Source organism: Pelobates fuscus, chromosome 8 (genome assembly GCF_036172605.1).
Source record: "Pelobates fuscus isolate aPelFus1 chromosome 8, aPelFus1.pri, whole genome shotgun sequence".
Classification (NCBI taxonomy): domain Eukaryota; kingdom Metazoa; phylum Chordata; class Amphibia; order Anura; family Pelobatidae; genus Pelobates; species Pelobates fuscus.
This window is the reverse complement of record NC_086324.1, coordinates 142,476,438-142,504,368: the sequence shown is the minus strand read 5'-3', so window position 1 is coordinate 142,504,368 and position 27,931 is coordinate 142,476,438. Positions and strand designations below refer to the sequence as shown.

The 27,931-nt window shown below is 36.8% G+C and overlaps 1 protein-coding gene across 1 annotated transcript in view; it reads right to left on the bottom strand.

Annotated features, from left to right (window-relative positions):
• Positions 1-27,931, bottom strand: part of DNAH3 (dynein axonemal heavy chain 3) — a 355,798-nt gene that overhangs the window by 170,091 nt on the left and 157,776 nt on the right. Inside the window, exons 19-23 of the mRNA XM_063430376.1 lie at positions 27,003-27,214; positions 25,981-26,072; positions 21,988-22,102; positions 13,731-13,847; positions 12,850-13,029 (exon numbers count right to left, since the gene is read on the bottom strand). Of these exons, the coding sequence (XP_063286446.1) occupies positions 12,850-13,029; positions 13,731-13,847; positions 21,988-22,102; positions 25,981-26,072; positions 27,003-27,214 (716 nt within the window). The remainder of the gene's footprint in view (positions 1-12,849; positions 13,030-13,730; positions 13,848-21,987; positions 22,103-25,980; positions 26,073-27,002; positions 27,215-27,931) is intronic.

The window sequence follows — 27,931 nt, the reverse complement described above, 5'->3', positions numbered from 1 at the left end:
TATAAGCAGAAAGTGCCTGAAATGTTACCGAATTACCGCAAGTCGGAAAGGATGCAGCAGTTCCAAAATAAATTAAAAAGTATGCTTTACACAGCGTATAAGGGTGATGTCACAGCACAACGGGAATCTAACAGTGGAAGGGGTGAAAGTAATCCTCCTCCTCCCACGACCACGCCGGCAAGGACAGGACACTTTACAGACGTGTTGTTGATGGAGGACATGCAGAGCTTTTTAAGTCCTACGCATCGCCACAGCCCTTCGGGGTCCACCCTCAGAGAACTACTCGACCGACAGGTAGCAGGCTACCTCGCCTTAACTGCAGATATCGACACTCTGAGGAGCGATGAACCCCTTGACTACTGGGTGTGCAGGCTTGACCTGGGGCCTGAGCTATCCCAATTTGCGATAGAACTTCTGGCCTGTCCTGTCAGAAAGGACCTTCAGTGCATTAGGGGGTATTGTCACTGAGAAGAGAAGTCGCCTAGGTCAAAAAAGTCTAGATTACCTCACCTTTATTAAGATGAATGAGGGATGGATCCCGAAGGGACTGACAGTGGGCGATACATTCGACTAAAAAAAGCCTGATGAGGGGGACGTAACAGGCATTAAACTGATAAGAATAGTACTACTTAATACACCACTCCTGTCTGGTGGCACATTAGATTGCACGCGCAGTGCCCCAAATTTAAAGTAGGAGGACCGACCAAGCATCTTTTTCCATCTCCCGGTTTCTAAAATCAATGCCATATACACGTCCCCTGATAGGGGACGTAACAGGGATTAAACTGATAGGAATAGTACTACTTAACACACCTTATAATAGTGCAGAGAGAGGCAACGCAGAGAGAGGAGTCTGAAGAAGAGGAGTCAGAGGAGGAAGGTGGCTTTGAGGAGGTGGAAGACCAAACACAGCAGGCGTCCCAGGGGGCTTGTTGTCACCTTTCGGGGACCCTTGGTGTTGTACGTGGCTGGGTGGAGGAAGAGACCTTCAATGACATCAGTGAGGACAAGGAACGGGACATGGCTAGCTTGGTATCCAACCTTGTGCAAATGGGGAGTTTGCGGTTGTGCAAATGGACTGTTTGCAGTTGTTTGCGGTGCGTTAAACAGGGAGTTTGGTCTGTCACTGTGAAGCGGGCGTAACCCTTACACTACCTGATCGATACAACATCATACCTGATGTTTTAAAGCACGTTATTCCAAACAATTTAGGAATGTTAGGTGATTTATGCCCTTTATGGATTAAAACCAGACTCTGCATCAACTATGTAATTTTCCATGGGAGTTTTGCCATGGATCCCCCTCCGGCATGACACAGTCCAGGTGTTAGTCCCCTTGAAACCACTTTTCCATCACTATTGTTGACAGAAAGAGTCCCTGTGGGTTTTAAAATTCGCCTGCCTATTGAAGTCTATGGCGGTTCGCCCAGTTCGCCCGTTCACGAACATTTGTGGAAATTCGCGTTCGCCATTCTCGAACAGAAAATGTTATGTTCGCGAAATCTCTACCTACCAACTGTCCCTATTTAGTAGGTACAATCGCTATTTTTGGCCAAACCCCCCGGTCCTTTTTGCTATCCTAATGTCCCTCTTTTCTAGGAGTTTCATATTGTTGGTGTGTCTGATTGTATAACAGAGCCTCACAGCGATAAAGTCCACAATAATGTGTATTTAAACTACAATAAATGTGTTTAGAAATCTGTCTGTGTAATTAGGATACATTGTTCTTGTTCTTAATCACATTTTAATTGCATTAATTCTTATTAGTAAGTCTATACAGAAATAAGGTATACAAATTATACCAAACAAGTGGAGCGCTCTAAACAGTAGAGGGGTTTACTCACCCCTTTGGTACAGTGACAGTCTTGAAAAACTTGAATGTACATATAAAAGGAAACAAGAGAAACAAAAATATAGTGCAGATGTTCCAAAATGGATAATTGGTAGTAAGTAATGACTGAAACCACTCACATGGACAGGAGCCTATATGGTATTGGCTCCGTAAAAGGATCCTTTATGCTTTTAGGGCAGCAACACACCCCTTTATCCCAGGTGTCCCTCCAGGAGTATACAACGAGAAGAAAAGCAGAAAAACAACTGTGTAGAATTGCACATACTATAATGGTATTTTGAAATATAAATAGTTGTGCTCACCTTCTGCAGAGCCCTGAAATCCCGGCTCTGAGGTTGATAAACAATGTGCTACTTTAGAGGGGGAATAGCACTCTCCCCAATGGAGTTCCTGATGGCTATAAAGGACTTTGGACTAAAGTATAAAATAGTAAATAACATTTATTGTTAATACATTAAAAACAAAATAAATGGGTACTTAGAAAGTAAAAAGATCCAATAAAAGTCCAATAAAAAGTCCAGAATAATCAGCTAAACGCGTTTCACTCTATGAGCTTCCTCAGTAGCTGCATGATAGCCTCAGGAATCCTTCTTTTTAAATGTTTGAAAGTCCTTGTGGATCCTCCTCTTGAAGTCACATGGTGTGGAATTAATCACAAATTGGAAAACAGGTTACGCTCTACATTATATGTTACAAGAGAAAACATCTGTGGTAGAGAATTTCCATTTGTTGACAAAATTGTCAATCATCAGTGATGTTTAGTTACGTAATGTTCATTGGTAGTGACATAATTTTAAATATCCAATGGTGTGAATGGTTGGCGGAAGTGACATCACTAAGTGATATTGCCAACCATCTCCATCCTCCATTTTAAATGGTAACATGATTTTGTATATCCAATGGTGTGAATGGTTGGCGGAAGTGACATCACTAAGTGATATTGCCAACCATCTCCACCCTCCATTTTAAATGGTAAAAAAAAAAAAAATTAAAAAAAAAAAAAAAAAAAAATACAATGGTGTGAATGGTTGGCGGAAGTGACATCACTAAGTGATATTGCCAACCATCTCCATCCTCCATTTTAAATGGTAACATGATTTTATATATCCAATGGTGTGAATGGTTGGCGGAAGTGACATCACTGAGTGATATTTCCAACCATCTCCATCCTCCATTTTAAATGGTAACATGATTTTATATATCCAATGGTGTGAATGGTTGGCGGAAGTGACATCACTAAGTGATATTGCCAACCATCTCCATCCTCCATTTTAAATGGTAACATGATTTTATATATCAAATGATGTGAATGGTTGGCGGAAGTGACATCACTAAATAATATTGCCAACCATCTCCATCCTCCATTTTAAATGGTAACATAATTTTAAATATCCAATGGTGTAAATGGTTGGCGGAAGTGACATCACTAAGTGATATTGCCAACCATCTCCATCCTCCATTTTAAATGGTGACCTAATTTAATGATGTGAAATTACACTTTGGTATAGATTTAAAGAAAATGGCATAATTCGAAATCAATGTTCAAACCATTGGGTTGTAGAGTACCAAGGTTGAACATCCATCTCATTTCCTGTTGGCCTAAAATTTGGTTGGAATCCCCCCCCCTCCAATTTCCTAAAACGTTATAAATACCTATAAAAGACAGTCCCTTAGGATTACTATTATGGGAGATCTTGAAATGGTTAGAAATACTATGTCCCTCATATCCTTTCTTGATGTTTCTAACATGTTCCTCTACCCTTGTATGTAAGTTACGTTTCGTGCGGCCTACATATTTTAGGCCGCATGGACATTCCAACATATAAATGACATTTTTAGAGTAACAAGTAATTAAACTTTTTATGTGGAACTCCTCATTGTTTTTTGCATTATTGAAATTTTCTATGTGTCTTTTCTTATTTCCAGTATTCTTACATGCTAGGCATATACCACATCCAAAGAAACCTTTTCTACAGTCAATCGGTTTTATATTACAATCTTTTCGAATGTGATTTCTCACTAGTAATTTTTTCATATTGGGAGCTCCTCTAAAGATTAGTTTAGGTTTTTCTGGCAGAATGACGGTTAGAGCAGGGTCTTCCCTTAGAATTGGCCAATGCTTATTAATTATTCTTCTGAATTGATCATTTCCATGGCTATAATTACAAATAATTGGTATTGTGGCATTAGATTCTATCTTATTCTTTTTTGTATTCTTCAATAAGTTATCTCTTTTTATTATTGATACTTCGTTAAGTGCATTTGACAAAACATCTTGTTTATAACCTTTTTCAAGGAAATTATTTTCCAATTTTTGTGCCTGTTTAATGAATTCTACTTCCTCAGTGCAATTTCTTTTAATTCTAATAAATTGTGATTTAGGGATTCCCTTTAACCAGGGTGTAAAATGACAGCTTGTGGTGTAAATAAAACTATTAACATCTACCCGTTTAAAATGGGTGCTTGTTTTTATCTTATTGTCTTCTACATAAATATTAAGATCCAAAAAATTTACTTTAAGTTTACTAATATCTGTGGATAAAATGATACCCCAATTATTGGAATTAAGTGAATTTATAAAACTAGTTAAAGATTCCTCCGTGCCTTCCCAAATAAAGAATAGATCATCTATATAACGGCGATAGGTAACGAGACCCGCTGCCCAGCCGGCCCCATAATGGACAAACTGGAGCTCCCAGTATGCCATAAATAAATTGGCATAGCTAGGCGCGAATCTCGTTCCCATCGCCGTTCCACATGCCTGGAGATAAAAGTTGCCATCGTACCAAAAATAATTGCTTGTCAAAATTAGAAGGATCCCTTCCATAATAAAATTAATTTGATCAGTTGAGAAATCGTTAGATTGCTCTAAAAAATGTCTCGTGGCTGTGCAACCTCTATCATGTTCAATAATGGTGTAGAGGGAACTAACGTCTGCGGTTACTAGGAAACAATTTTCATTCCACACTAGTTGATTTATATGCCTCAAAATGTCACCTGTATCTTTTAAATAACTAGGTGTACGTTGTACCAAAGGTTGCAGGCATCGATCTATATATTCGGAAAGTCTACATGATATAGATCCGATGCCTGAAACTATAGGTCTTCCCGCGGGTTGGGTGGGATTTTTATGGACCTTAGGTAGATGGTATAGTACCGGAATTTTTGGGAAATCTATTTTTAAATAATTAAATTCTTTTTGGTTTAGAATACCTTTTTTATAACCCTTCTCTAGGTACTTATGGAATTTTTCTTTTAATTCTTTAGTGGGGTCTACTTTTAATTGTTTATATGTGTTATCATCGTCCAATAATCTCTGAGATTCTTTGTTATAGTTCTCCAATGTCATGAGGACTACCCCCCCCCCCCCCCTTATCCGCTGGTTTAATGACTATTGAATTGTCTTTCTGGAATTTGTTTAGGGCCATACGTTCTTTTTTGGTGAGATTCTGCTGATATTTATTGGGTTTCTTAATTTTGTTGAGATCCTTTAATACCATTTTTTCAAAAGTTACCATTTCGCTTGATATCAAATTCTTAGGGTAAAATTTAGATTTTTCTTTTAGATTAGTATGTTTGTAATTGTCTTGAGAATTTTCAAAATTAGTCATGATGGGATTCTTTTGAAAGAATTTTTTTAAACATAACGTTCTTTTGAATCTATTGAGATCAACATATGTGTTGAATTTGTTTAAGCTTTTAGTTGGTGCAAATTTAAGGCCCTTCTGTAGTAGTTTGATTTGAGGGGATTTAAGAACGTGTGGAGTTAAATTAAACTATTATTAAATTATTTAATTTAACTCCACACGTTCTGGAACGTGTGGAGTTAAATTAAACTATTATTAAATTATTTAATTTAACTCCACACGTTCTTAAATCCCCTCAAATCAAACTACTACAGAAGGGCCTTAAATTTGCACCAACTAAAAGCTTAAACAAATTCAACACATATGTTGATCTCAATAGATTCAAAAGAACGTTATGTTTAAAAAAATTCTTTCAAAAGAATCCCATCATGACTAATTTTGAAAATTCTCAAGACAATTACAAACATACTAATCTAAAAGAAAAATCTAAATTTTACCCTAAGAATTTGATATCAAGCGAAATGGTAACTTTTGAAAAAATGGTATTAAAGGATCTCAACAAAATTAAGAAACCCAATAAATATCAGCAGAATCTCACCAAAAAAGAACGTATGGCCCTAAACAAATTCCAGAAAGACAATTCAATAGTCATTAAACCAGCGGATAAGGGGGGGGGGGGTAGTCCTCATGACATTGGAGAACTATAACAAAGAATCTCAGAGATTATTGGACGATGAGAACACATATAAACAATTAAAAGTAGACCCCACTAAAGAATTAAAAGAAAAATTCCATAAGTACCTAGAGAAGGGTTATAAAAAAGGTATTCTAAACCAAAAAGAATTTAATTATTTAAAAATAGATTTCCCAAAAATTCCGGTACTATACCATCTACCTAAGGTCCATAAAAATCCCACCCAACCCCCGGGAAGACCTATAGTTTCAGGCATCGGATCTATATCATGTAGACTTTCCGAATATATAGATCGATGCCTGCAACCTTTGGTACAACGTACACCTAGTTATTTAAAAGATACAGGTGACATTTTGAGGCATATAAATCAACTAGTGTGGAATGAAAATTGTTTCCTAGTAACCGCAGACGTTAGTTCCCTCTACACCATTATTGAACATGATAGAGGTTGCACAGCCACGAGACATTTTTTAGAGCAATCTAACGATTTCTCAACTGATCAAATTAATTTTATTATGGAAGGGATCCTTCTAATTTTGACAAGCAATTATTTTTGGTACGATGGCAACTTTTATCTCCAGGCATGTGGAACGGCGATGGGAACGAGATTCGCGCCTAGCTATGCCAATTTATTTATGGCATACTGGGAGCTCCAGTTTGTCCATTATGGGGCCGGCTGGGCAGCGGGTCTCGTTACCTATCGCCGTTATATAGATGATCTATTCTTTATTTGGGAAGGCACGGAGGAATCTTTAACTAGTTTTATAAATTCACTTAACTCCAATAATTGGGGTATCATTTTATCCACAGATATTAGTAAACTTAAAGTAAATTTTTTGGATCTTAATATTTATGTAGAAGACAATAAGATAAAAACAAGCACCCATTTTAAACGGGTAGATGTTAATAGTTTTATTTACACCACAAGCTGTCATTTTACACCCTGGTTAAAGGGAATCCCTAAATCACAATTTATTAGAATTAAAAGAAATTGCACTGAGGAAGTAGAATTCATTAAACAGGCACAAAAATTGGAAAATAATTTCCTTGAAAAAGGTTATAAACAAGATGTTTTGTCAAATGCACTTAACGAAGTATCAATAATAAAAAGAGATAACTTATTGAAGAATACAAAAAAGAATAAGATAGAATCTAATGCCACAATACCAATTATTTGTAATTATAGCCATGGAAATGATCAATTCAGAAGAATAATTAATAAGCATTGGCCAATTCTAAGGGAAGACCCTGCTCTAACCGTCATTCTGCCAGAAAAACCTAAACTAATCTTTAGAGGAGCTCCCAATATGAAAAAATTACTAGTGAGAAATCACATTCGAAAAGATTGTAATATAAAACCGATTGACTGTAGAAAAGGTTTCTTTGGATGTGGTATATGCCTAGCATGTAAGAATACTGGAAATAAGAAAAGACACATAGAAAATTTCAATAATGCAAAGAACAATGAGGAGTTCCACATAAAAAGTTTAATTACTTGTTACTCTAAAAATGTCATTTATATGTTGGAATGTCCATGCGGCCTAAAATATGTAGGCCGCACGAAACGTAACTTACATACAAGGGTAGAGGAACATGTTAGAAACATCAAGAAAGGATATGAGGGACATAGTATTTCTAACCATTTCAAGATCTCCCATAATAGTAATCCTAAGGGACTGTCTTTTATAGGTATTTATAACGTTTTAGGAAATTGGAGGGGGGGGGATTCCAACCAAATTTTAGGCCAACAGGAAATGAGATGGATGTTCAACCTTGGTACTCTACAACCCAATGGTTTGAACATTGATTTCGAATTATGCCATTTTCTTTAAATCTATACCAAAGTGTAATTTCACATCATTAAATTAGGTCACCATTTAAAATGGAGGATGGAGATGGTTGGCAATATCACTTAGTGATGTCACTTCCGCCAACCATTTACACCATTGGATATTTAAAATTATGTTACCATTTAAAATGGAGGATGGAGATGGTTGGCAATATTATTTAGTGATGTCACTTCCGCCAACCATTCACATCATTTGATATATAAAATCATGTTACCATTTAAAATGGAGGATGGAGATGGTTGGCAATATCACTTAGTGATGTCACTTCCGCCAACCATTCACACCATTGGATATATAAAATCATGTTACCATTTAAAATGGAGGATGGAGATGGTTGGAAATATCACTCAGTGATGTCATTTCCGCCAACCATTCACACCATTGGATATATAAAATCATGTTACCATTTAAAATGGAGGATGGAGATGGTTGGCAATATCACTTAATGATGTCACTTCCGCCAACCATTCACACCATTGTATTTTTTTTATTTTTTATTTTTTTATTTTTTTTTTTATTTTTTTTTTATTTTTTTTACCATTTAAAATGGAGGATGGAGATGGTTGGCAATATCACTTAGTGATGTCACTTCCGCCAACCATTCACACCATTGGATATACAAAATCATGTTACCATTTAAAATGGAGGATGGAGATGGTTGGCAATATCACTTAGTGATGTCACTTCCGCCAACCATTCACACCATTGGATATTTAAAATTATGTCACTACCAATGAACATTACGTAACTAAACATCACTGATGATTGACAATTTTGTCAACAAATGGAAATTCTCTACCACAGATGTTTTCTCTTGTAACATATAATGTAGAGCGTAACCTGTTTTCCAATTTGTGATTAATTCCACACCATGTGACTTCAAGAGGAGGATCCACAAGGACTTTCAAACATTTAAAAAGAAGGATTCCTGAGGCTATCATGCAGCTACTGAGGAAGCTCATAGAGTGAAACGCGTTTAGCTGATTATTCTGGACTTTTTATTGGACTTTTATTGGATCTTTTTACTTTCTAAGTACCCATTTATTTTGTTTTTAATGTATTAACAATAAATGTTATTTACTATTTTATACTTTAGTCCAAAGTCCTTTATAGCCATCAGGAACTCCATTGGGGAGAGTGCTATTCCCCCTCTAAAGTAGCACATTGTTTATCAACCTCAGAGCCGGGATTTCAGGGCTCTGCAGAAGGTGAGCACAACTATTTATATTTCAAAATACCATTATAGTATGTGCAATTCTACACAGTTGTTTTTCTGCTTTTCTTCTCGTTGTATACTCCTGGAGGGACACTACCTGGGATAAAGGGGTGTGTTGCTGCCCTAAAAGCATAAAGGATCCTTTTACGGAGCCAATACCATATAGGCTCCTGTCCATGTGAGTGGTTTCAGTCATTACTTACTACCAATTATCCATTTTGGAACATCTGCACTATATTTTTGTTTCTCTTGTTTCCTTTTATATGTACATTCAAGTTTTTCAAGACTGTCACTGTACCAAAGGGGTGAGTAAACCCCTCTACTGTTTAGAGCGCTCCACTTGTTTGGTATAATTTGTATACCTTATTTCTGTATATTTGTTTTTTATTGTGGGTAAGGGGTATTCCACTTTTAGTGTTGAGCAGCTTTTACATTTTGGGCACTGTAAAGAAACACTTTCTATCTCTTTATTGAGGTAGTTTTCTCTATTCTTATTAGTAAGTCACCTAAAATGTCCCAGAACAGACACACCCCTGGATACATCCTCAGTCACACCCATTAAATTAAAATGTCCACCATTGTCTATTTGGAAGGTTGGGATGTATGTTTGATGTGACAAGCGCCTGTCCTGCTCAAAAGGGAGACTGAGAGATGGCAATGCAAGCCATCCCCATTCAGGGATGCCCAAGGCTAGATTTACATGTCAGGTGCCTTTTGTCACAGAGTTCTAAGGTGCTACTTGCCTCCCACCATTCCAACTCCCCCAAAAGTAGAAATGGCAGATAAAGTGAGTCTAATTTATTAAGTGGACATTACATGCATATTGCATAGGTCTATAAGCATGTGCATATTTCTGCTTTTAATACATGTTTGTGTGTGAATGTGTGAGTATGTGAGTGTGAGTGTATGTAGCTGTGTAAATGTATGCAGGGTTAAATATACAGTTGTTATTGGTTAGGGTAAAAGGAGGTTTAAGGGTAGAGAGGGGCTAACTTCAGAGTTAGATTACATGGGGTTTTAAAAGGATTAGATGCTTGAGAGGGGTTACAGTTGTGGTATAAGGGATGTAGAGGATAGGTGCCTGTAGGAATTCGGCCCTTGGACTGCCCATGTTTAGTGCACTGTTTACAGGCTCGTGCAGTGGCTTAATATTCTTATGCACTCTGCAAAGTGCGAACACATCTCATGATGAGCTGCAAATACTGTATTGGAGACATTTCTCTAGCATCCCCAGATGCAGGACTACAGGGAACAAACCTAAGCAAACACATTGTAGATATATTTCAAGTAATTACAGTGCTCTAGTTACATGATTACTATAGCATACATAGGGCTGAATTCTATTACAAAAGATGAACCAGGTTGCAGTGGTTATGGTGCTTTGACTGCCCCCTTTAATTCTGGTAACAGAACTGACAGTTAAGGGGAAAATGCTGCCAACTTGCCAGTGATACTTATAGATCTTATAATTTAATGTAATTTACAGAGTTAAATTTAGAAACATTACATCCGTCCAAGAGAAATAAAAAAAATAAAACCAAATCAAACTACCTAGGGAAGATTCCTGTACTTTAAGTATAAATTTCACGCACCACTAAACAAAACAGCATTATCTGTTGATCTAATATAATTATGTATATATTTATCATAGAATTCTCTTCAATTATTTTGTACAAAACAGAGGGAGAGAATGGGGAATCTGTATGTAAGCTAACCGCAGGGACTTGTTTATAACACACAATGCTTCATTCTATAGTCTTATACCTGTTAAAGAAATCAAAGGACTGCCATCATATTGTCATCTTTAGTAACACATATGATGATTCATTAGATACAAAAATAACAGCATACAGTGACTGAACATCCCTGGTGACAAAATAGCAGTCAAGAAAATTATTTTACTCAGAGGCCAAATCTCAGGTAAAAGAAAAGTAAAAAAAAAAAAATTCCCTATATTTTTATATATCTAATGTATAACATTGACAACATTTGTCAATAAAATGAATGAAAACTATCCATCATAACAAATTAAACTCTGAGTGTGGGAAAGCTCCTTTAGCAAAATACCAAAGTGTGTAATCACCTCTTATGATCAAAGTATTTAAAAGGACTTCCTTTCTGTCTCGAGTTACCTGGGTGCTGTCTTACCATAGGGTGTTAAACCATTTTTAAACAAACTGTTTAAAACCTAAGGTGCTCACAGGGCATGCATTGGGTGCTGGCGATTGGTTGAGAGCATCAACTTCTCTGCTCAATAGGGTAGCCAAGAAGGGAAAGGACAGGATAGCAACTTAAAGGGACACTATTGTCACCAGAATAACCAGTTGTTCTGGTGAGTAGCATCATTCCCTTCAGGCTTTCTACAGTAAACATTGTATTTTCAAAGAAAGGGCAGTGTTTACATTACAAACTAGTGATAACTCCACTGGCCACTCCTCAGATGTCTACTAGATGTGCTTCTTGGGGCAGTGGTGCACACTGTGCAGTACTGAGATTTCAGTGTCTCCACCCTGTGCATGGAAACACTGAACTTTCCTCATGATTTGACCAATTAAATGCTTTCCTGTAGGAATTTGGCTTTGAACACCACTTCTGATGATGTCAGCATGCAGCAGACTGGAATAAATGTAGGATTTTGCTATATTTAGGGAGACAAGGGGGAGGGGGCAGGGGGGATAGATGGTGTATTTAACACTATAGGGTCAGGAAAACATGTTTGTTGTTTTGTCTCTATAGTGTTCATTTAACTGATATGAAGCTGTTTTGAGGGGAAAGGGTTTAAAAGCAGCAATTAAAACACACACTATAATCATAATATAAACCTGTTCTCTATGCTCACATTAGGTGTCAAGCAGTAGTTTTTTTAAGCCATTACATGAGTTTTAGTAACAATATAACTTGTTAGTAAGTAACATCCCTTAATGAATGTGCTATCAGCCCATTTAAGCACTTAAACGTATGAATAGGACGATGGTGTCTTTTAACAAAATGTTCAATCTGCATTTCACCTCTAATATTATAGGAGCAAAATGATTTACAGCACATTTTATTATTCTTAAACGAGTTTTACATTAGACAAATTACCTGCAGAATAATGAGCTTATATCTGCACAGAAATTAATTTATAATTGGAATTTACAAGTTAAAGAAGTTGTTTGAAGCAAGTCACTATTATTAGCATACTGAAGTTATTGAATAATGTTAAATAGAAACATCTACATATTTGATGCTAGGGCTAATTTAACAGTTAATGTTTGTATCAAAGAACATTTTTAATTGGATGTTTATTGTTTATAAAATAACCAACCACGGTATGCATGTTGACCCATTCAGGACTTAAATGATTCTGATATATTGTAACCATGAGTTTAATTGCTCTCCTAAGATCTGAAAACCTGTTGCTCACCGGTTGAGCTAAGGGGATTCACTGGGTGTCCTACTCCGTGCACTTTAGCTTACAAGGAGGCCTTATGATATTATGCCATTTTTCTTTTTTTAAAACAAAGCAAAAATAAAACATACAAACTAAAGCTAAATTTGATCAACCGCTTTAAATTTACATCATATACGTCCGGCACACATTTATATTTTTAGCTCCTATATACCCTGTCATATACCCCCAACATTTTACCCCTTTACCCGTGTACCTACCGCCTCTGACATAATGTCCTTCCAATAAGTGTCCACAATGCCAAATTTTCTACCTTCTTCTGGCATCTGTGCAATAATATCTTCAGAACTAAATATAGGCTCCAAGTACAACCAAGTTGCTTGACATTTCAACCAAGAGTCCAAGATGTCTTGAATAAGAACAAGGGTCTGCTCCCATTCCTTAAAAGTTGAAAAGAAAATTAATTGTAACAAGATATGTTGGTTTATTAATATGATAGTATAAGCAAAAATAAAATGTAACTGGTTCCCAGGACCGTCAAAGAATATAAAATGGCTGAGCTTTCTAGGACTATCTTCATCCTCTCATTTTTTTTTCAATGAGATCGAAAGTCCACATCTTGGACCTACAGTTGATTGTTACTCTTATAGATTGGATAATTTTCTATAGATGATGCAGAAGTAAAAACATTTACGTTAACAGAGTGGCAGCAGAGGAGTCGATCTTTGGGCACAATTATTGTCAACTGCTCAAAAATGGTTGGACAAAAACATGTAAAATGCAACTGAAGAATCCTTAAAGTAGTTATAATGTCTACATTGTCCCATAAACTGCATCATTATACATATTCTTGTCGAAGACGTATTGTAAAACTCTATAGTGTTTGTAAGAAATGAATTTAGTGAATTGGTTATTCACTAAACATCGTATGTAGATATTAGGCCAAAATAGCAGAGACAGAAGAGTAGAGGATTTAGAGCTATTTTTCCCCAATTCAGCTATTTTGGAGCAACGTTCTCTTGTGAATTATCCATTAATTCTGGTTTAGTGAATAGCCAAAGGAGTTTCAAAAGATCTAATTAAAGCAATTAAATAGCACATGGTAATTGATGAGACCCTTACAAATGTAATTTTGTCTTACCTTGGCTTCAGCTTCGATTGGTTTAATGAATGGAGAGCCACACATTGTTTGTATTTTAACAATGTGATCGTCAAGAAGTAACTGGATATCATCAACAGCAGACAATATGCTTGTGTTCTGCAAAGAAAGCAACAAAACACAAATGGTAAACAAGTAATTATATTTAACATTTCTCTATTTCTTAGGAGGTTCAGGAAATAATCACAATCAAACTGCAAATGCAATAGATATTTGCTGATGGAACAAATCCTTCTGTAAACGGTATTACTATTTTTATTTTAACACAGTGTGTCAAATTTGCTATTTCTGATCTGATTTGATGTCGAGGCATATATTTTCTAAATACCCAAGCACTGACATAGTGAAGGTAATAAGGTAATCTATATACCAGCACCAGCTACATATGATACGTTTACACCGAGGACATTTTAGAAAAATGTATTCCTAACATCCTGCTGTCCTGCCTCCTTGTTTGAGATCATCAGTCTCAAAGAATTTATACCCAGTGTAAGCAAACCTGAAAAACTCTCTCTCTCTCTCTCTCTCTATATATATATATATATAACACAACAATTTCTGGCACTCATCCCAAACAAAAATAATCTAGATAGTAACTACCAGGTGCTTCTCTGTGCAATAATATAAACAGAACAAATTGAGAGCACTCCATGGATTTGGTGAATCAAAAAAATTTATTAAATAACACGCATAACAATCAACGTTTCGACCGTCTAGCGGTCTTTATCAAGATCTTGATAAAGACCGCTAGACGGTCGAAACGTTGATTGTTATGCGTGTTATTTAATACATTTTTTTGATTCACCAAATCCATGGAGTGCTCTCAATTTGTTCTGTATATATATAAACACAGATATCTATTTGTAGTCAGGGATAATTAGCCGAGTTATAGTAGTAGTGGTGTTAGTTGGTTGTGGTGTGCCTAAACCAATGTTCGGGTAAGCCTGAAAAGAAAGGACCCACCAAAATGATTGATCTAATAAAGGGAATAGTGGGTGGGCTAAACCAGATGGCGTCCGCCGAGAGAAATGGGTGCCCCAAGTGTTTATAAGCTGGGTAACCCCTCCTACAACTACAGGCTCCGCCTTCAACTCAGCCTTACCATTTGTAGTCGGGACAATAAGCCGAGTGTCTCAAACTTAATAGGGGGATGGGAAGCAAGGGAGTTGTCTTGCGTTTAGATATGAGCGACCGATCCTTCAACATTTCTCTTTTTAAAGTGAGTCTAGCAATCGCATATATGTATTCTGTATGAAATGCAGTTTAAGACATTACAATGGGCAGTGAAGCAAAACATAATTTGATTTATTGATCGGTCAACACAAATGGCATTTGCGTGCCCTTTATACATAATGTATCAATAAGCATCAAACAGTAAGAAGAGGTTTGACTAACCTATTAATCCGATCTATGCAGCCAAATGAATTTGGCAAGCACCGTCACATTAAGCATGTCTAATAAATTACAGTCAAAATGTGCTGAGTGTAATTATAAAATGTGCATAATTTATGTTTGGAACCGCAATGGAAATGTTTTGGCCCCAATACAATGACACATTGATTGGGGGGTTACAAATACATAAGCACTTTACAAACTTCTCTATTAAAATTGGTGATCTTCCATTTTCAATGGTTCACTTAAGCGACTGTCTATAACACTCATTTGCTGATTGAATTAGAAAAAATATCTGTAGCGACAGAAAATGAGTTAAACGTATTTTAAAAAAAACTAAAAGGTGTTTTATATAATTAATATCTGAGAAATTAGGAGCTGGGCTCAATGTGTGAATCTGCTCTGATAACAACAAAAGATGTCAGCAGAAAACAGACAATTTTAATAGTTGCGTTAAAGATACGTGAGACGCTTTAGTCTTCTGACCATTGTTTTGACACTAGCACACAAATATAAAGTCATGACTAACAAAGTAGTCTACTCATTATCCTGTCTACTTAAAGTGATCATGTCTTTAAAACATCGAATAACAAGAACTATAGTACACTGCTTATTGAAGTGGTTATGGTGCTTGTAAGCTGTCCGTGAAAACTAATATTTTTTAATTAGTTATTTGTAGAAAAATAATAATGACACAGCCAATCCTAGTAGGGACCTAAAAACAATTCTTGAGTAGTGCCCTATGACACCCCAGAGGTAGAACTGTAACCAATAAAGTCACAAATGTTGATAAGAATATGCCTTGAGATCAAACAGCTGTCTCAGTGTTTGTTAAGTTGAAAATCCTGGTCCATATGAAGGGAGCCTTAAATAAAGATATAGTAATAGTGCACAAAGTCAAATAAATAAAAGCAAGGCTTAATTTATTCTGTGTAACTTAAAAGAAAAAAAAAATAAGCATGTAAGTAAACATAACAAATCCAGCTCTCATATGTGACGAAACACGTTGGACGGAAACTGAGAGCTGGTGATGTTGCTTACATTCTCTTTTTAAGTTACTTATAATAAATTAAACTTTGCTTTTATTCCCTTGGTGTTCTGCATTATTACTCCATCGTTAGTTAAGGTTCCCTTCATATGAACGCAGATTTTCAATTTAATGGGAAAGCTGTTTGATGTCAAGGCATATTTGTATCAATGTTTGCGAGTCCATTAGTTACAGTTATACCTCTGGGGTATCAGAGGGTACTACACTATTATTGGTTGTTATGCCCCTAATAGGATTGGCTGTATCCCCATTTTTTATAAACCTTTTATGGTTTTGTAGACCAGGGGAGTCCCAAGGGGAAGCCTTCCGTTTCTTAAATATTTGTTGTGTATCACAAAGTGTTTTTTGTGTGCGATATTTAATTTGTCAATTACATGATTTTCTGTTTAATTTTCCTTGCCAGGATCCACTTCCCATCCCACGCTTTGGCTTTCACAATGAGCCATCATAATATTGAGAGTATGAACAGATGGCTCATGCCATCCAAGTCCATCCTTGTCACTTGCAGGAGCTGTGCTATGTGCCTGCACACGTAGGATGCAGTTCCCCGCACAGCTGAATTGGCAGTGAATCCCACTGCGTGCATGCACGTTCACAACACACTTCCTGCAATTGAGGGAGACTAACTTGAATATTGCTTCACAACACCCAAGTGTTTGGGCAGGTCGATGAGCAATCTAGACTCCCCATTGTGACGCAAATGAGAAGCCTGTTAGCATTTATGCTCCAAAGATAAGCTGAAAATCACCAAGATAGTGCAGATTTAAAAGGCCCATTTTCAGAGAGGTACTACATCCTAACCACAAGAGTAAGCTGCAACATGTATGGTACTTGGAGCATTCCTTTAAGATATTAACTTCTACCACTACGTGGATATCATACAACTTAAAGCTACAAATATGGCAATTGAATGCCCATTATTTTTGGAGCTCATAGCTGGGTCTGAAGCTCATGTGAGCATAAGAATTATATATTCATTATGTAGGGTTATTTATTTAATAAAGTGCGATTTCTCAGAAATTGAAAGTGAATTCAAATTTTATTTCAAAATAACAAAAATGAAAGAAATCTTGAAGTCAGTCATGTTTTCAGTTCAGCTATTTTGGCTTAAATGTGGAATTCCTTATAATCTAAGCTTTAGCAAATAGCGGCATTTATTTATAAAAATAAACTTTCCTGCCTTTATGATAAGAGTAAGTTTAAAGAACAAATAGAGGGGGAGAAACAAAGTTAAAATCATGTATGTTGGACTGGAGATTTTCTTTTCATTGTATCATTAGGAATATGCAAACCTCAGAGTGAAATTATATAGGTTTCATTCATGCTTCCTTCTTCTGCTACAACTGCCCTTAATGGGAAATGGCACATTGGAATTGTGATTTGCACAGTATGACTGTAGAGAGTTGTTTTTGTATGTAGATTGATACAGACAGAAGTCTTATCGCTATGCCAATGCTCAAACCGTGCTCCAAAAACCCAGCATCCCGAACACTGTAATTACTGTGCATGGTCCCTTGGAGAAAAAAGACTCCATTTACTCCCCCCTCCCCCCCCACCAAAAAAAAAGCTGAATGTCATCTTGACAATTTCAAGGAAAAGCAAAGAATTGTATGTCTTTCCTTAGAAATTCCAGCAATAATAAAAGAAAGGCTTTTTTTTTTTTTTTACCCATCAATAAGTATAAAACCGTTTTTGATCCAACATGAAATTCATAAAAGCATAAAGATGTGCTATCAGCCGGTAGTTTCTTTTTACATCCACGTCCCTTTAAAAGCCATTGTGTGTTCTACCATGCTTTCTGTTACCGTGTGCTTCGGTCCTTCCAAACAAAGGCAAGTGCCTTTTGCTTTCACTAATCCCACAATCAAAGAACAGGGATCAAGAGCTGTATCCATTAGCAGGACTGTATAAAACCACAGAACGCTTCTGCACTTCAAACCATGTCAGATTAGGATGCTAAACTAGTTCTCAGTAGCCAATTATTAAACAGAAATATGCTGCAACAATTGAAGAGAACATGGCTTTCTCTATTAGACCTATTGTTCCCCGAACAATACATTTGACTGTAAGACTATTAACAAAACATTGGCAGCTTTAGTTCAAAGATTCTCACATGCAGATTAACACATACTAGTCTATCTGTACATTATATATGCACAGAAACCAATAAATATATTCATGATGGCATTTTATTTTTGTGCCTGTAGGAATATGTGCTATTAAATAGGCATTATAGGTGAGCTAAAAATATATTTGCTTCATCCATAAAAATAATAAATTTATTCGCTGAACAATATATTTCAATGGACTGAATACAGAACAGTGACATTTAGTAAAATAACTAATTTAAAATTTTTCTCTCAAACAGCTATAGTCAGAGCTTGGCCATGTGAGTATAACTTTAGATAAGTGAGGTGTGAGCGCAAATTAACAAGGGGTGGTGGGGGGGGAATTATACATTGAAGCTGTTTTTTATTATTCCTGCTATCTATATATGCTGCTATTTCTATTTATCTGTTTGTTTTGTCATGTGCACATGCTTAATTAATTAATACGAACTTGAGTATTGATTATATTTTATTATTGATCACTTGTTTTTAATACATATTAATACATAGTAATAAACTCTCTTATTGTATATCCTATATACTCTATTATTCTTTATACATTATTGTTTTTTTTTAGTTTTTAGTTTGTGTATGTTCTGCGCTCTTCACTCTTTATTATTTAGATATTAAAGATGGCTATTCTCCACTCATTTCAATTTATTCTTTAGTGAATGGGAAAAAAAAAGATCTAAAAAAATGGTTTGGGTTTCTTTGTTTTTCTAAGTCCTAAGTAAAAACTAGGTTAAATATTAGAAGTCCTTCCCATCTCACCAAAAAATTCAGTTGAATAAATAAAGCCATATGAAAAAATACTGCTTACTCAAATATGAAAAATACTTACTTATATCTTAAATGTTACTAAATTCAGCATCTCTGTGCCGTCTACAAAATGTAACCCTTTTTTGCCAAACCTTTAGACCAGGACTGCCCAAAAGGCAAATCCCCAGATGTTGCAAAACTACAAATCACATGATGCTTTTGCATGTCTTTAGCATGCCTTTAGAATGACAAAGCTGAAGTTTTAAAACATCTGGGGGACTACCTTGTGGGCACCCCTGTTTTAGACCTTCCTAATACTTACTTGACACATTTATTAAGTCGATATTTTAGACTTTTTTCCCTTCAATTTAAATTTTTTGTTTATATTGGGCAAATATTCTTTCCTATTCACAAAAATTGCAAATTTACAAGTTGGAACACGTGTTTTGAAAATGTAATAGAGCATCTGCCCATTGTACCTCCTGTTTTTGGTGGGTACAAATGTCATGTCCTTTGTGCATTATACCAATACATCTTTCCCTAGAGGGGGCTTTTTTATTCACTGTTGTACCTGTCACACTGCTGTCAAGTCCCTGAGGAAGTCCCTGTAGTGGGAGGAAACGCGTTGGACAGATTGTGGACAGTATTAACTTGTTTTTATGCTGATTGATACTTACCTATGTGTAAGTAATAAATGCTTTTTATACTTTTCGCACATTCTGGATGCATTTTATTTTCCATGTAATTGAGATCTGGAAGATCAGACATTGGAAGCAGAGAACTGCCTGAGAGCTACATTGATTTTTGATACGCCCTGTTTTAACAGCCAACGTGTGAATGACCTATTGGCACATATCATCATTATAATAGTATCATACAGAGTTGCACTATGTTATTTATTATTCCCCTATAGTTGGATTAACCCAATATTTGTACCTAGAGGGGGGCATGACTGCAGTCATCACATTGACAGAGCTGCCATGAATACAATATTTGACACCCTTTGGTTTCATATAAGTAATAGCTCTCTTTGCTTAAGAACTATTTGAAACACACCTTTCTTCATTAATGAAATACTGTCATAATTTTTATTGCTAAAAATAAAAGGTCTGTCCAAAATTAGTTGGAGTTTCATACCCAAGTGGTAACTGACAATTTTCATGATAGAAGCTGGAATTGCTGCCACCTGTGACTGTAACTCCCACTAATTTCAGTCACACTAAAAATGGCGGCCCCCTATAGAGGAAGCAGTGGTGAATTTAGACATTTCTTCAACCGGGGCAGAGACTCCGTTAAAAGCCCATTATTTTTCCTTTCAAGTACAGCCAGTCATTGCATCCTGGGATTAGTAAGATTATAGAATGTACCCACCCACCAGCTTTCCCGGCAGCCACTGGGGCTAAAGCGATTAAGTTGTGTTGAGTTGTGTGTAAGGGAGGCTACTTGTGGGTTTTGTGTGTTATGTTTATGGTAAGGGTGCATTCCATATGTGGGAGGTGGCTGTGTATGATGATGACTATCTTTGGGGGGTGGGGCAGAGTGAGGAAGGTGTGGCAGGGTTAAGAAGGTAAGTGTGTGGTAAGGTTAGGTGTGACAGGGTGAGGTTGGGTGAGCTTGACAGAGTTACGTGCGACAGGGTTAGACTGGTGAGTATGAGAGTTGAGGGTGGGTGTGACAGGGTGCATGGCAGGGGGAGGGTTGGTGAATTACTGTGGCTGGTTGGTGAATATGACATGGTTAGGGGGTGAGTGGGAAAGGGTGGTGAGTGTGATAAGGAAGGGAGAGACAGTATGTGGGGAGGGTGTGTTGAACATAGTGACAGACATATTATGCCACTCAGATGAGCGCCAGAACTGCGAGGGTATGCAGTTGAAACACCGGCCACCGGGAGACAACTTCTAATGACCCAGCAGGGAGATCTTTTTTTCTCTTGCCAGCTTGAAGAGGGGTGGCCGATCAGAGCTGGAGATTATGGGTATCTGGCCTTGGCGGCACACCTCTCCATGTAGCACCATGGACACTTGCACCCAGAGCTCCCCTAGTTTCGCTGCAGAGGGCAAGGATAAGCCAGAAGATACACCGAAAAGAGGTATTTACTTCTATGTATGCATTACAATTCAATGCACATATAGGCTATAATGCATATAACCTTTTATTTAAAAAAAATAAAAATAATCACAGTTTCCCTTTAACCCCTTAATGACACAACTTCTGGAATAAAAGGGAATCATGACTGAATATATCCGTCGTCTGTCCTTAAGGGGTTAAAAGAAGCCTTTTCCTAAAAAAAATAAAATTAAAAAAAAGACTGTACTTTACACATTCTAAGAACTGTAGAAATAAAAAAACAAATATATTTAGATTTTTCTCATCTGAGCTTCAAGCCTTAGAATTCCATCTCACTCTTTATATTTATTTTATTTGTATTTCGATAGTAATGACAGAGTTCTGACTGGTATGTAAAGGTTAGAATTGAAGGAACAACTATAAAACGAGCTATTATCTCTGCTGGTGTTGTAGCTATCTGTGTGTGATGCCTTGACGTTTAATGTGCAAAGCGGGTTCGTCTTTTGTAAAGAAACCGTATATTATTTGTCATGTCAAGTGATTCTTTGGAATGTTAACTTTTGATTGCTAAATGATGCTTTTATTTTATTAGCACAGAGAGAATGATTATTCTAAATCTCCTAACAAGTATGGTACTATTTATCATCAATTGTGTAAGACCTCTGAGGCAAATTGCATTTTATAATCATTGATTCATTGTGCACAATTATTCTTTCTCTGCACATGTTGAGAACCAATCTAGGCAGTAACAATGGTAATTAAAGGGAAATTTCCCAAGAGTATGTTATAAAATAACACTTTGGTCCTCCGCAAGTTAGCGCGAACCCATGTTACCGAAAGTGGTTAATCTCTGCCAAACACTTACTGAATCTCGGTATCTGATGAAGGTAAAATTTATCGTTGACCATTCTGATTTCATCTTTTCCATAGCCTTTTCCAGGGAGTACTCTTTGCTTGCAGATGCTCCAATTTGCTCCAATCTGTATTAAATATACTTTATTAGTGTGTTTGAATTTGTTCAGTAGATAGTACACTATTAAGTTTCTGTAGCCCAGTGGTTCAACAAACTCTCCTCGAGGAGAGGAATTGAATAATCCATAAATCATGGACAAGTGACATTCCATTAGAAATTGTTTGTGAATGGCTGTGAGTGTATCCTATACCTCATTCACTCTAAGGGCAGTAATGATATAGATCAGGTCTGTCTAAATTATCTCAACAGTTCCAACCAGCCTGAAGCCTCAACAGACATTATGTTCCATTCTCCTATGACTAAGCTATATAGGATATAAAATAAGAGAGTTTATTACTATGTATTAACCCAGGAAATTGACAACCTACAGCCCACACAATGAAAACACTGGACAATAATGATAAAGAATTCATTAACAAAGGAAATATTCTTGGCACAAAGGGAAATTACAGCAGAAAAATGTAGAGGACATGTCCTCCTCAGCTTACAGAAACTAATGAAACATAGTTAAGATACTGATTCATATTTTCGTTATTTGTACCATCTACTTTATTGACAACAAAATCATGCCGTCTTTATTCATCTACAGTGTTTTAGCCTCGAACACGGATATGTCTATGGATTTCAACTATGCATTAATGTTATAATACAAAGGTTACTTGGATACTCTCCAAGTACATGGATAGTGGGTACCATCTCTATAGTCAGTATGATGGTGGGAATGGCAGGGCAAGCAATGTTCTACTATTATGACTCTGGACTAGGACTCTGAGAAGTTTCCAAGTAATTACAGAGCATTTTCTGACACCTTACATTCCATGGTTATAGATAATCACCTTCATTCTTTATAGGAATTATCATTAATATATATGTAACCAGCCATATGATCAACTCTATGCATTATCGGATGGACAGACATCTCGTACACTGTAACATAGTATAGGTTTGTGCATGGGCAAAAAATTTGGTTCGGTTCGGCACTTCCGAAATTCAGGTATTTTTGGCAATTTGGCACTTCGGTTCGGTACTTCCAAAATATGGGAATTCGGCAATTCGGGAGTTTGGTAATTTGCCACTCCGGTTCGTCACTTCCGAAATTCAGGAATTCATCACTTCAGCAATTCCCTAAGCCTAACCCTACCCCGAACCCTACCCCGAACCCTACCCCGAACCCTAACCCCAACCCTACCCATAACCCTGGGATTAGGATTAGGGGTAGGGTTAGAGCTAGTGGTAGGGTTAGGGATAGGGGTAGGATTAGGGTTGAGGGTAGGGGTAGGGTTAGAGGTAGGTTTGGGGTTGGGGTAGATTCCTATCATCATTACCTTAATTTTCCCTCCCTCTCCTGTTTTTTTGACTTTTCAGAAATCCGAAAGCACTTCAGCAATTTGTCACTTCGGTACTTCTGCAATTCAGTTTGGCACTTCGGTTCAGCACTTCCGAAATTCGCCAATTCGGACATTCAGAAGCATCTGAATGTCCGAATTGCTGAAATTCGGCCGAATTTAAACTCGAACCAAAACAAATTGCACATGTCTAACATATTAGTATTAGAAAGCTGACAGCAGCCTCACACAGAACAGCATACTTACTTTCAGTATACACTAACCACTATCATAGTGTACAATATGATATATGTAATCTAATCTGTAGAAAATACAGTGATCACTAAAGTATAGTGTGTGCCCACTCTCAAATCTGTAGAGTAAATAATTGTTTTACATGACCACCAATGATACCACTTGTCTGTGCTATTTTTTTTCACTTTTTCCTTTTCATGTCAGCTCCCCATTTCTCTCTTTCCTGCCATGCCTGTGTCTATCTCAAACCAAAATACCCATCTCTCCCTTCCATGTAAATAACCCCTCATCCCTTCCACTACCTACATCACTTCCATGTCAGCTACCACCTAACACTATATCATCTCACTCTCTCAATCTTTTTCAATCTTTTTCAATCCCCCCCAATCTTTTTCAATCCATACCACGACATGCTTATAGTACATTACTAAATACATTCCCTACAGTTTTGCATTCCCAACACTATAGTGTTCCTTTAAGGTCAGAGTAACCCAACTGGAAGCATAGCGGACTACGAGGCTATTTTTCCAGTTCGGCTATTTTGACTTGAAATTAATTTTGAATTCTGAATTTGGTAAATAACTCATTATGTGTGAAAATAAGATTTCTCTTCGGGAAACACTGAATTGAAAAGCACACCCTTCAGATTGTTTTGGTGGTGTTTTCTCTTGTTTGGGAATCACTTCAAAATAAATACATCAAAAAGATCATTTTTTTGCAGGGGGAGGGGGAGGGGGAGTGGGGTTATGCAAATTTTTGCAAGCAATACTAGTTTGAGATTAATTAAAAATTAGCATTCGGGAAAAGGTTGTCCCTTGAAGGCTAACTACTAAGGGAAAAGTAGTGGGGTGTCAAAGGAATAAGTCATTCCTGGAAGAAATAGTGAATACTCTTTAGACCCTGTATGGTGATATACATAGAAAAAACAATACTTCTATTAGAACTTCACTTATCACTCAGTAACGTTCCTCTTATCTTCAATTAAAGTGTATTGTAAACAGAATAACTGCATACAGTGTAGTATTTAAAAACTACAGTGTGGACAGAAAGCAAATTTTGAGCTGTATATTGGCTTGTTTTTTCGTCCATTTCGGTCAGTGGAGTGTCCCTTTAAATTTACTTCACTCCTGAAAAACTGGAACCTGCTTCACAATCATCACCATGATAGAGACTTGAATCCTTTATAGTAAAAATACACTTTAATAATTTTAATAAAAACAAATCTTACACAAGAAAAGGTCATCAGAGTCCTTTGAGTCACATAAAACAATATAGAGTATCATTCTCTTTTTTCCGAACGTGTCAGTAGCTGCTTTTCCGAACATGTCAGTAGCTTTGTCTCTCTTTGATGACGTCTGAACAAAGCATTTTGGCTCTGGTCTTTTTACAAGTGAGCAGCTGAGCACAGCCAAGCCAAAAACAACACAAACATCCACCCATCTGTCTCTGTCAGAGACAAAATAATTCAAAATAATAACCCTTACCTATAAAGCTCTAACCAACTCTAGTCCCTCTTACATTTCTTCACTGATTCATAAGTATGCCCCCACTCGGTCTCTCCGCTCTACTGGTGACCTTCTCCTTTCTGCTGCTCGCAACCTTACTGCAAATTCACGCCTGCAAGACTTCTCATGGGTGGCTCCTTTCCTTTGGAACAGTCTGCCTACTGATGTCAGACTTTCCCCTAGTCTTCAATCCTTAAGAAGTCCCTCAAAACCCATCTTTTCAGGAATGTGTATGGCCTCCAAGAGTAACTTCTATCTCTCAATCCTTTAAGAACTCCCTCAAACCCATCTTTTCGGGATTGCTCATGGACTCCAAGAGTAACGTCTATCTCTCAAACCTTCGTCTCGCTCTCTCCTATAGGGCCACACTCCACTCTCACCTCCAATTCTGCTACTTTCCCACCATGTCTATTTGCTGTCTCTCGCAATACCCTTCCTATTGTGTTGTAAGCTGTAAGCTCGTTTGAGCGGGGTCCTCAACTACCTATTGTACCTGTTACATTTTGTTATTGTCTCATTTGGTAAATTATTGTAAAGTGCTGTGGAATAAGCTGGCGCTATATAAATACTACTACTACTACTACTAATAATAATATAAAAGACTGCACCTGCATTTCTCTTAGATAATGAAACTATTGTTTCCATATTAAGCTTAATTATGCTTAATTCGTTATTCACTTTAACACTGATTAAACATTGTTAACATATATTTACTTCACATACTTTACCTAAGCATTAAACCGATGAAAAATATAAACTTTAATAAAATGCATGATAATAATAATAATTATTAGTCTTACCTATCGATATATTTTGATAGTCCAAATTCCAGCATGCTAATAAGAGATGTTTCTTGCTCCGGTGTAATATCAAATCCAACAATTTCATTGATCTAAAATAAAGGAATAATTAACGCCCTATGGACTGAGAGGCACTCTAAACAGCATAGGCACTTTATGTGGCAATGAAATTAGTCAATTTTTATTTATTTATTTTACTAATTTCCTAGCTGTGATTCCACTTTGACTTCAATGGGTATTCGGTTTATGAGCCTAGTTGAAAAATCTAGGCTCACAAACTGCAAAAAATAAAAAATAAAATAAAAAAAACACACAAACTGAAAATAAAAAATAAAATAATGTGCAGAGGTTTATGGGAAAAAATGCCAGAGGTTTATGGGATTTACATGAAATAGCCGTATTACATGGCAATTGTGATGCAAAGAGTAATTTTATTAATTAGAATATATTGAAGAATTAGTATCATGTGACTGTCATGGGAAAAATATAAACAAAAATCCTCAGTGGCACAGAAATATAAACACAATCCTCAGGGGCATACGTTTAAATATATATTCTTATTGGAGAATACCTTCTGCCTTTTTCTTTTCTACAAGATGGCTGACCACTGAAGTCATATCTGCAATATTTCATTGAACACGCGACCACCCAGGAAGTTTTGCCAAAGACAGGAGATGTATCAAATTAATATTGATTTAGAATAACCGTGTCTTTGTATCAGTGAGCAATGTGGATGGCTCGTGTATTGGTTAAACGAATAGGAACATTAAAAACCTTGCTATACTAGGGATGACAAAAGGAAGCGATTTATTATAAAATGAATACTGGAACTAATAGTCATCTTTAGAAGCTAGACTGAACAGTTGCTTAAATGCAACATTAACAGCAAGCCGTGATGAATGTGTTCTGAAAGTGTTAATGTAACGAGCAGGTTTAGTAAAAAATAAAATAAAAAAACAGACACAATTGTGGCACATTGTGTTTAAAATTATGCTATTTCATGGCTTGCGTGAATGCAGCACCTGCTCCCAATGTCGACTCTTCATTCCGCGGTTGCAGATTACAGAGATGATTGGAAGATGCACTTTGAACTTCTCAATTTTGAATTTCATGTTCTCTGCTACCCTTCTTGGCCCTGGCAAATCGCCAAGACTTTTGGACAGCTTGTACATTGTCCTCCACATGTTCCCAATTTCCTCTGTGATTTCCTCTGCATTTAAATCCTGGAAAGAACCTGTGACGAGAAAGAAAAAGAAACACACTTTGAAGGCCTATATAAGAAAATTACGGTTTATCAAAAGTTGGCAAGGACATGTTCCAAAGTGTCATTCTGATCACTGTCTTTTTGTAAAATCAAGCAAAGTTGCATTGCACAGCAGTATTGTACGTGGAATATCCTTATTTTGGTTTCTTTAAAAGAGCAGTTTAATGTTACATTCAGAATAACAAGCTTTGCTTGAAAATTAAAGGGACATTACTGGCAGCAACACAACATATTGGTGTGATGGTGCTGTAGTGTCAGTGCACGATTTTGAAATCGTAGATAGGGGTACTCTCTTTTTGATAAAAAAAAAAATCTAATATTTTCCAGCTTTTTTGCATTTCTTGAGCCATTCCCACATTTCATTCACAGAGTTCCTGGATTGACCTCTACCTCTCAGTAAATACTGAGCAACTGAGAGCAATGTGAGCTGAGCAGCAGGGAGAGAGAGGCCGCAAACTAAATGAGGAGACATCCAGGGACATTATCTGGTGAATAACTACTGATACTAGGGATGTGCATGGGCAAAAAATTTGGTTCGGTTCGGCACTTCCGAAATTCGGGACTTTGGCAATTCAGGACTTCGGTTCGGTCCTTCCGAAATCCGTGACTTAGGCAATTCGGGACTTTGGCAATTCTCTAAGCCTAACCCTAACCCCACCCCTAATCCTACCTCTACCCGTATTTCTA